This window comes from Musca autumnalis, unplaced genomic scaffold (assembly GCF_047663935.1).
Source record: "Musca autumnalis isolate F117 unplaced genomic scaffold, ASM4766393v1 scaffold_5, whole genome shotgun sequence".
Lineage (NCBI taxonomy): Eukaryota > Metazoa > Arthropoda > Insecta > Diptera > Muscidae > Musca > Musca autumnalis.
In genome coordinates, this window is record NW_027412088.1 from 58,439,925 (window position 1) to 58,451,688 (window position 11,764).

General features: G+C 36.7%; 1 protein-coding gene across 1 annotated transcript in view; it reads right to left on the reverse strand.

Moving 5' to 3' along the window:
• Nucleotides 1-2,959, reverse strand: part of LOC141386636 (cytochrome P450 6g1-like) — a 29,446-nt gene extending 26,487 nt beyond the window's left edge. Inside the window, exons 1-3 of the mRNA XM_073955551.1 lie at nucleotides 2,921-2,959; nucleotides 1,797-2,873; nucleotides 1,608-1,732 (exon numbers count right to left, since the gene is read on the reverse strand). Of these exons, the coding sequence (XP_073811652.1) occupies nucleotides 1,608-1,732; nucleotides 1,797-2,873; nucleotides 2,921-2,959 (1,241 nt within the window). The remainder of the gene's footprint in view (nucleotides 1-1,607; nucleotides 1,733-1,796; nucleotides 2,874-2,920) is intronic.
• Nucleotides 2,960-11,764: the final 8,805 nt, after the last annotated feature.

Below are 11,764 nucleotides of genomic sequence, written 5' to 3' on the forward strand. Positions count from 1 at the left end.
GCAATTTTAGCTACAATTTTTAACAGAACTAACTGTAATTTGACATTTGAAGGATGTAGTGGTCACCACGCATCTGCATCAACAATTTTCAACATAGCCCCAATATAACGATACTTCCCGATTTTCGGTACTTTGAGAATTTTACTTAAAATGTTTAACCGAACGTAGGTCCATGTTTTTGTATAGCCCCAAAACAAATCTCCCGATTTTCCGTACCTTAGCTTTATTTTTTAGACGAACTTTCTGTAATTTGAAATTTAAAAGTCAACAAAAATTCTGCAACAAAAATTGTTCATTTAAGTTAATATTTTCGTATAGCCTAGATACCTCCGAACTAGCTGTTAATGACATTTGAAGTTCCCACGTTATGTACCGATTTTCGATATTTTGAGGATTCTAGCTAAATTTTTTAACCGAATTAGGAGTTATTTGACATTAAAGGCTCCCATCAAAAACTGTCAACATAGGCCCATGTTTTATTATAACCCCTATATAACAGTACCTCCCAATTTCTAGCTCACCAAAAATTGTCAACAGTTAGATATAGGCACCATAAAAAAGGGCCTCCCGAATGAAGCATTTTATGTACATTATCTGACATTTTAACGTACTCACTTAAAGTTGGGGACAGGAATGAATATTTTATGGTGGAGGGTATGAAAAGTTCGGCCCGGCCGAACTTAATGCTTTTTTACTTGTTTTAGATTAGATTAGATAACACTGTGCAACAAAATGGAGGTGAAAGTCTGGGGCACGGAAAATTCCTCTTGGCGGGTAAAGGCTTGGTGAGTATATTATGAACCCCGAAGGTCAGATCCGCCGTGAGTCGAACTTCCGCGTTATGGTGTGATGAAATTTTTGTTAGAGACCCTGTGGGCCATCAGGAATTAGCGTTATATCTAAGTACACTGTTGCTACAAAAACAACAAAGATACTATGCTAATTCATGATGGCTTACAGGTTTCCTTTGCAAAAACTTCATCACGCCATAACGCGGAAGTTCGACTCACGGAGCATCTGTCCTTCGGCGTTTTTAATATACACACACCAATGGCTTTCATCTCCAAAAGGAATTATCTCTGCCCCAACATTTGTGTTCACAGTATAATTTAAACAATAGTGGGAGGCAATAGGAGTCTATCCATTGTCGAAAAGTTGTTCCACCTAAAATTGTGAAAGGGCCCTAATTATTCCATTTTAATTAAGACTATTTTGTGGTGGAGGGTATAAAAAGTTCGGCCCGGCCGAACTTAACGACTTTTTACTTGTTGGTTTATATTTTGGCCTATCACAGCCTAACCATTGAGACTTCCGATCCAATGTTAAGACAACAACTGTTGCCAAGACAAAAGTAAAGAATTCTCTTGTACATCGCAAAAGCATCGGAACGCTTCTTCAGGTAGTTTTGGCCTTGAGAAAGTGCAAACTTTTCGTGACAATCTTCATAAATTACCAAAATCGGCCGAAGGAGCGTTCCAATGCTTCTGCAATGTACTAGAGAGTTACTATTGTCTTAAATTATATTGAAATCGGACTAAATTGGGATATAGCTCCTATATATATTTACATATTCACAGTAGTTTAGGGTATCATATGGTCGGCCCCGCCGATTACGATTACCCATACAATTATGGGGACCATTACCAAATGGCAAATAAGCCATGGGATTTATCAAACGTTTGCTTTCCGATGAAAATCGTTCGGGTTGGAATTTGGTGGGATTAGGCCAATACTGAAACAAACAAAAAATAAATACTCATTTTTTTTAAATATATCTGTGATCTGAATTAAATTACCTTGGAGTCATAATGTAGACCATATACCGAAATGTAGACAGGCATACTCTCGGGTATGGCATAATCACAATATGGCATCAACGAATAAGGTTTTGTCGGGCCTTCCGCCTTGCCACATTTTCTTTCAAGTACTGGTACAACCGGATACATTCGTAGAGTCTCGTTAACCACCATATCCAAATATTCCATTGCATTGAATGCTTCATAAATTAGCTCCCCATTCTTGGTCTCCTTAAATGCCTGGTTGATTTCCTTTCTTAGTTTCTCTTGAATTTCCATGTGTTTGGCCAATTCGAAGAGAGCAAATGACATTGTGCTGGATGATGTCTCATAACCGGCTGCCAAAAATACAATTGCCTGAGAATCCATCAATTTTAAGAATGAATTAACAGCTTTCGGATCATTGCTTGGCAGTTCCTGCTTTAGTTTTATAACAATATCAATTAAATCGTTGCGTATGCACCCACTCTCTTCTCTGTCCTTGATGATATGTCTCAAGGAACTTTTAAGAAAAGTAATTGACTCTTTATAAAACAATTTTGCTCCAAAAAATCTCACCAGTTTGGGAACAAAGAAAATCAGCATTACATGTAAAGCTCTTTGCAAATTAAATGTTCCCAATTTACGGGTTTCAATGTTCATTTGTTCAGCGGGATTTTCTAAAGAATTCGAAGAAAACCCTAATATTGTTGTGGCAATTACATCGGTGGTATAACGGGCACATAAATCCTTTACTTCTAAATCGAAGACTTCGCCCTGTTTCTTAAGATGTTCTGTAATATTTTTTCCCACTGTCAATACCAGAGGATACATGCTACGCAATTTGCCACTTGAAAACATGGGTGAAAATTTCGCACGCATTTCTTTCCACAATTTATAATCACCAAAGAAGACATTATTGGCTGCAATTGCATCGGTATGGGGATCCGGTTTTGCAAAACGACAACAAAATCGATCGAAATCCTTAATTAATATGGATTTGATGAGCTCCGGGTCTCGTATCAACAGGCTCGGTTTGTACAGGCCATAAATACCCACAACGGGTGCATCGGCGTATTGTGGTTCATCGTAGATTTCCTTTAAAGTAAAACCAAAATTAGTTTTGAACCGAAGAATATCCATACAATTCGTTGAAAATATTTGACCACGAACACTGGCCACATTTTTATATTTTCTCCAATATGAAAAATTTATTTTGTATAAAAAGATTGTAAGAAATACACACGCAGCGAAAAAGATTAACAATGCCAGTGACATTATGGCGAGAGATTTCAAGTATGACTGATACCATTATTTGTAATTTTGTTTACATATCAATTAACAATTTAATTTGAATTTATGCCAAAAAATTAAAAACAAACAACCAAAACAGCGAAATCGTGTAAAACACATTTTATCAATGTCCAAATTAAAACAAAATCGAATTATTAAAATTACATGTAATGAATGCCATGAATTATGTATATGAGACTATACCCAAGCTGGGACTTATCAATGGTGAGCTCAAAACAATTGGATAAAACAAGTGTAAAGACTATACAAAATGTTTTCCTCTAAGAGGAATGAGTGAAGTTTTGCTTAATAATGACTAAAACAGCGATATTCCATTAAAATGTGAAAACAAGTAAGAAAGGCGTTAAGTAAGGCCAGGCCGAACTTGTTATTCCCTTCACCACGAGTTATATTGAAGTAAAATGGAACAATTACTTTCCTTTCGTTTATAAAGAAGCCTAATTACCAAATTTCAGCAAATTTCGTCGATCTATACCGACAAATACCGGAAAGTTTTTAGACTCAAAGAACTTACTTAGTTACTTAGCTGGCCCATTACAGAACATTTGTTCCATAGACCGAACTAAGAAAAGATTTCCAATTCTCTCTATTTGTTGCTTCGCACTCTGGAATACCGCGCCTTTTCATCTCATCACCCACTTGTTTGCGCTATCTATTCCTTGGCCTGCCAATTCTGCGTGCACCGCCAAGCGGTCCGTATTTATACGCCTTTTTAGCGGGTTTATCATCGCTCATTCTTATAATATGGCCTAGCTAACGCAATCGCTGCATCTCGACACGTTTAACAATATTGATGTCGTTGTACAGCAGATACAGCTCGTGGTTCATGCGATCTTTCGAAGAATTTTCCTCTCAACATACCAAGCACTGCAATGTCTGCTTGCGCAAGTACCCAGGCTTCGGAGCCATACAGCAGCACGGGTAGTATCAGTGTTATGTAGAGCGTTATTTTTGTTTGACGAGATGTGGCTTTGTTTTTAAACTGCTTACATAAACCAAAGTAGCATCTGTTGGCCAATACAATTCTTCTTTTTATTTCACAACTGATGTCGTTTGATGTGTTTACGGAGGTGCCGAGGTAGACGAAGTCTTTTACTACCTCAATATTATAGGAACCAACTTCCACAGTCGGTCCGAGCTCAATGGACGCATTGCGCGTCGACACCATCAACTTGGTCTTCTCATGCATACCATTTAAGTGACAAATATAGACTATATTCGAACCTGATCTATACCTGATAAATATATTAGGATGTATAAAGAATGGACCAAATCGGTCACTCCCTTGAAGAGTTATCGTGCGCACAATTTTTCCGAACATTTTTGAACTTTTGTGGGGGAGGTAGCTGCAGGAGTGGACCAATATGGCTTATCTTCGAACTTAAACTAAGTTTGGACAAAATATTACGAAGGCCAAATGTTGGACCGAATCGGCAGATCCGTTCGAGAGTTATCTTGCGCTCCAACAACTACACACGGTGTCATAGGCGTTTTTCCTTCCCGGCTATTTTGTCAGGAAGTATGGGCTTGTCCCTGATGAAACTTGCACCGTCGTGTGGAGGGCAGTGAATACAAATTGTTACAACAAAAATCAAAGCGATTCGAGAGCTGGTAATAAACTGAACTTTTCCGAAATTTTGTGCCGAAGGAGCGGACCGATTGAGTCCATATTGGAACCTCATCTAAGTCTAGTAGAAATTTCACGATATGCAAAATGTGGGCCAAACCGGTTACTCCCTACAAGCGTTATGGTGCGCACAAATTTTCCGAACATATCCGAACTTTTGTGTGGGAGGTACCGGAAGTAGCGGACCGATATAACCCATCTTCGAACTTAAACTAAGTTTGGGCAAAATATTACGAAAGCCAAATTTTGGACCGAATCGGTTCATCCGTTCGAGAGTTATCGTGCGCTCCAGCCAGCCAGACAGATGGACTGACATGGCTAAATCAACCCCAAATTGTCTGAAACGGATTTCGTCCAAACATACTTGTGGTATAAAACCATTATTTCGATTAGGCACATTTTGCCCGTATAAAATTGTATATAACCTCGTTGGGATAAATGCTGAGGGTATAAAAAGCTCCTGTAATGAAGAACACGTTAATAACAAATTTTTGTGGAGGACAGATCCGGTTATCTCAATTTTTGAACCGGATATTCCGACATTAAAACCGATTTTTGAACCGGTTTGAAGTAACCGATTAAGCGTATATGCATACCATTACAAAGCTTATAGGGTTGTCAATCAAATGAAATTAATTCGCTGATTAAAATTTTGCAAGTTGCAGTGCTAGAACAAAAAGCCCGTTTTCATGAACCGATTTTAAGGAAAACAAGTAAAAAAGTATCAGTCCGCTTTGCCGACATAGCCTGTGTATATTGAAACAATTTTTTTTTTCCAAAAAAAGCATGTATTTAGGGAGTTTTAAAAAATTTGGTCGTTTGAACTGACAAAAATGTTGATTTGGATTTAATATCAAAAGTTTTGCGGAGGAGATGCTAAAAAGAATGGATCTCCAGCCACTACATATGGTACCATAGGGGTTTTTTAGAACTTCAGGGATGTTTGCTCAAGTAGTATGAACTTGCCCCTGAAACAACTTTTACCATCGCAATTGAGGCAGTAATGCAAGTTGCTTCAACAAAAATCAAAGTGATTCGAAAGCAGATCTTAAAGTGAACATGTATCCGAAATTTTGAGTGGGAGGTACCGGATGGAGTGGACAAATATAGTCCATATTTGAACCTGATCTATATCTGGTAGATATATTAGGATGTGTAAAGTATGGACCAATTCGGCCACTCTCTTCAAGAGTTATCGTACGCACAATTCTTCCGAACATTTTTGAACTTTTGTGGGGGACGTACCTGAAGGAGTGGACCGATATGGCTTATCTTCGAACTTAAACTATGTTTGGACAAAATATTACTAAGGCCAAACTTTGGACCGAATCGGCAGACCTGTTCGAGAGTTATTTTGCCCTCCAACCTCCTCACACGGTGTCATAGGGGTTTTTTGCAACTTTCAGGCTATTTTCTCAAGAAGTATGGACTTGCCCCTGATGAAACTTATACCGTCGTATGGATGGCAGTGAATACAAGTTGCTAAAGCAAAAATCAAAGCGATTCGAGAGATGTTCCTAAACTGAACTTTTCCAAAATTTTGTGTGGGAGGTACCCGACGGAGTGGACCGATTGAGTCCATATTAAAACCTGATCTAAGTCTGGATATATTTTGCATATGCAAAATTTATGCATTTTACATATTTTCTTATGCAACAAATATTTCAATAATAGGTACAAAAATGCTTGTGTGTACAATTTTTCTGTTTAAAATTCTCTGCGGACAAGTCAATAAAATAGCGAAATGTATAACCACAGCCACAACCTTCAAAATACCGAAAATCGGGAGGTATCGCTCAATGGGGGCTATATGAAGGCCTGAACCTCAACCGACAAATTTTAGGTGGAAAGTTTGTTACCCCCAAGGAAGACTTAATACCAAATTTCAGCCATTTCGGAGGGATATTGAGGGCACAACCTTCAAAATACCTGAAATCCGGAGGTACCGTTCTATGAGGGATATATGAAGACGTGGACCTATATCGAGAAATTTCTTATGGAAAGTTTTATACCTCCAAGGAAGACTTAATACCAAATTTCAGCCATTTCGGAGGAATAGTAGGGCCACAACCTTCAAAATACCAGAAATCCGGAGGTACCGTTCTATGGGGGCTATGTGAAGACATGGACCGATGAATTTCAGGTGGGAAGTTTCATACCCCCAACGAACACTAAATACCAAATTTCAGTCATTTGGGTGGGATATTAGGGCCACAATCTTCAAAATTTCGGAAGACGTGAACCTATGCCGACAAATTTCAGGTGCAGTGTTTTATACCCCCAACGAAGACTAAATACCGATTTTCAGTCATTTCGGTGGGATATTGAGGTTACAACTTTCAAAATACCGAATATCGGTAGGTAACGTTCTATGGGGGCTATATGAAGACGTGGACCTATGCGGACAGTTTCAGTTGTAAAGATCCATACCCCTAACGAAGACTTAATACCAAATTTCAGCCATATCGGCGGGATATTTAGACCACAAATCCTTGAATATATTTTTGCATATGGTTTTGCATATGCTCGTTTTATGCATATATGTACAAATATGTCAAAATATGCACGATATGCAGAATATGCAAAATTTTCTGGGCCTAATTCGTTTTATTTTGTAATTAAACGAGTTTCTGTCAAATCAGATTTTCTCTACGACCATCCTAACCATATATGCATTTGCATAGGATTCCGCTGTCTAGCAATAACCAATTGGTAAGTCTACATACCAATAATTAGCACTGTGCGACACGAAAATTATTAACCATATTCTGACACCGCAGCGGGATAGAAGACCAAAGATAAGAAGACACGTGTCCTGGCGTTTTTCCCTATCACTTCCATTCTCCATTGTTTTCTTGAATTTTGAACGGTTTAGTATATATGGAGCAGGAACCGAGAAAAGAGGATAAAAATCGCATTTGATTTGCTATTTTGACCATTAAGAACCGTTATTCTTTAAGACGAGAGCTACAACTTTTCCTCTACTAGTAAACCTAAATTCTTAGCGGTTTAGAAGCTATGTTCCTGACAAAATGATCCCTTTTGGCATCAAGGCCTCAGGTCTTTGGGGGCCCATAACCGCGAAAGTTGAAGTGATAGAGAAAAACGCCGGGACACGTATCTTCTTATTTTTGGTCTTTTATCACGCTGCGGTCGAATATACAGAAAAATCAAACAAAGTTTTCTTCTGAACCAAGACCGAGTAAACATCAAAAAGGACAATGAAAACGGGACAATATTGATTAGTTGCCAAACAACATAAGTTGCTTTCTAATACAAATTTGTTCAAAAACTCAATCAGAAATGTCAAAATGTACGTATCCAAATATGTTGATAGTTTCTGCTCCACCAAAATTGTCTGACAGAATAACAAATGAGCAAGAAATTAAGTCTAAGAAAATATTGAATATTACATAAAATCTTTCATATTTTACTAAAAATATATAACATATATAAAATATATACGGTGCCATCATGAATATTTCCCTCTGAATTTTCCACACGGAAAATAATTTTAAAAAGTGAAATTCTTTTAAAATAATTTTTTTGTTAAAAATTGAAAACTACTTGATTCACTTCATTAAGGCGTATTCTAGTCGAATCGACAAAAATATTCCCTCTTGGGGCATAAATATGGAAATAAAAATTGTGAAATTAGGGAAAGGAAACAAATTCTGCACGGAATTTTTATTCATGATTGCACTGTTAACTATATTTAATACCCTAACCGTATTATGTCTTAGTGAATGAGTTTACAACATGCAAATTGAAACTAAATAGACCCACAGTTCCTTTTGATGATTTGCATAGATTCGCACTTATCCATCTGGCCATGTCTTTTTGAAAACAAAGCATAGGTCACATTTATAGACCAATTCGCATAAAAATTGGGGATTTTTTGGCCCTAGAGCGATCCCTATTTTGGTAAGAATCGATTCAGATTTTGATATTGCCCCCATATATACAGTACATTCGCGATAATCCCTACACCACAGGTTTCGGCGGTGTCCGAATTATCAAATTGTTCGGATTAACGAATTGTAAGGAAAATAAATTATTTTATATGATTAAATTACTCGTGGAAGTTATATAATAATACTTTTTTAAATTGTAATTGCTTATACCGAACACTTAAATGAAAGTGCTGTACGTGTAAAAAATAGTGCGATTTTTCTATTCGACAATCTGGAGATTTTTATTGGCATTGCCCGTATTTGTTCCAGAAAACAGCCAATCAGATTGTGAAAGTAGTGCTAGAAATATGACGTTTTTAAAGTTTACATCAGGATGTAAGTAAACCAAGAGACAGATGTGGAATTTCATCGTTTTGTAAATTAGTATTCCTTGAAATCCTTGACTTTTAGGTGTATAGTGCATTTGGCAACTTTAATGACAATATTGCGGCGAATATTTTTCTTAATATATTTATTTATATCCTATACAACAAGACTAATGTGTCATGAAAGGTTTGTCCTTGTTCTCGATAATTTTTACTAAATGTTGCTGAAACAATTTTTGCACCAACTTCTCCATTAAACAACTGTCAAAATTCGAAGCATTGGTAATAGTTAGTACAAATTATCGAGTACACGGATAGGTATAAATTAAACAATTGTGTATACAAAAGGGTTATGACTTTTCGACTATGTTATCAACATTCCAAATAATTTTCTACCAGAAATATGTGAGTGGTTTTGCCATTTTAAAGACAATTCCAAGGTTTTTGACTTATTTTACCACTACTACTCTATTGTATGTTTTTTCTAAGTGATGTCATTTTGCACTAATCATTGGGTGTTCTTCATTTTGCTTATTATTAATCGTGGATGGGTATAACAATAATGCATTACTTTTCGCAGAGGAGTGAACATTTTCCAATTCTGCATTAAGCGGTTGTATGCGTACAATATTGATATTTTAAATTATGTATTTTTAGTGCATTAAACTAAAACCATGTCATCACTATTAAAGCGGCAGTTAGAGCATTTTTCCAAAGAAGCTTTTTGACCACAAAGAACAAAAATTGAATATAGGACTAAACACTATAAAATATATTCAAATCTAATATGTGGTAATTCAAAACTTATACTTCTAAATGGTAAATGGTACCTTAATACCAAAAAAATTGCGCTTTTCTCTGAACAAAAATAGCGATGACTAACTCTAGCTCCTTTGTTTTTCTGCTAGAAAATTTTGGCCGATTAGAAACTATCACCATATTTGGACACGTTGATTTTGACATTTCTGATCGAGGTTTTGAAATTTTTCCATTGTCTATCTACTGGTCTGTTCCTTTACTTTTGAAAATGGTAAAACTGACAAAAGTAGTAAAAGTTGTAAAATGCTCCCATATGAATTTCTTTTTCGAGTAAAAAGTGGTAAAAACTTGCACGTAAAGGAACAGTGCTTACATTTGTATAGGAAGCAACTTATGTTGTTATAAAATGCTGGGTTATTTGACATTTTCTCACCTTGTGAAAACTCATTTAAGTCTTGTTAGTCCAGATTTATTGCTGTGGCGGAATATCTGGAGAGTCTCAATAACATAATAATCCGCCTATGTTAAACGGCAAAGAACTTAATTTAGAACGCTTTTTTGATGATTTTCCAAATTTAATTGGCGATTTTCGTCAAAAAATCACTTGCATATTTAGCATATTTTGCATATTTTTTGCATATATTTTGCATATTTTTTGCATATATTTTGCATATTTTTGATATGACCCCAAATATCGAAAAATTGATCCTCAAAACGCCTAGATCCAAAATTTGAGTCCAATCGGATAAGAAATAAAAAACATGCTAAAATCCGATGACTACTGATGGCCCACAGGGTCTCTAATTTCATCACGCCATAACGCGGAAGTTCGACTCACGGCGAATCTGTCCTTCGGGGTTTATAATATACTCACCAAGGCCTTTCTTCCCCAAGAGGAATTTTCCGTGCCCCAGACTTTCACCTCCATTTTGTTGAACAGTGTTATCTAATCTAATCTAAAAAATGTGTTCAGCTAGGAGAAAGGTACAGCCTACGGGGCTATATCAAAGAGTCAACCTATCTTTAAATTTTTTGTCGGATAAGTTTTTTAGCTGCAGGGAACTTCAAGAGTCAAATTGAAGGTAGTTTCATCAAAACAATGTAGACCCTCAAAAATGAACCCATGTTGACGAATTTTAGTGAAGAAATTTCGTGACCACTGAAAATTCCCAAAAATCGGGAACAGTTATACAGTTATATGGGTACAGCTATATGGGGAGATATACAAAAACATGGACCTATATTGACGATTATTTTTGAATAGACAAAATTGTAGCTGAAATTCTCAAAATACCGATCATTACAGCTAGTTCCGTTAAAATTTGTAACTAAAATGCTCAAAATACCGAAAATAGGGAGGTACCGTTATATGGGGGCTATACCAAAACATGGACCTATGTTGACGATGTTTGGTGGAGATGTTTCGTGACCACTGAGAACCTCAAATGTCAAATTGCAGATAGTTCGGTTACAAATTGTGGCTAAAATTCTCAAAATACCGAAAATCGGGAGGTACCGTTATATGGGGGCTATACCAAAACATGGACCTATGTTGACGATGCTTGGTGGAGATATTTCATGACCACTGAGAAACTCAAATGTCAAACTGCAGATAGTTCGGTTACAAATTGTGGCTAAAATTGTCAAAATACTGAAAATTGGGAGGTACCGTTATATGGGGGCTATACCAAAACATTGACCTATGTTGACGATGCTTGGTGGAGATATTTCATGACCACTGAGAACCTCAAATGTCAAATTGCAGATAGTTCCGTTAAAAATTGTGGCTAAAATTCTCAAAATACCGAAAATCGGGAGGTACCGTTATATGGGGACTATACCAAAACACGGACCTATGCCCATATCCATTGGGATATAAGTTTGTTGATCACTAGGAACCCTAAGTGCCAAATTATAGCTAATTCGGTCTGCAAATGTGGCGAAGAACGGCAAAATACCTCAAATCCGGAGGTACCGTTATATGGGGGCTATACCAAAGAGTGGAACGAT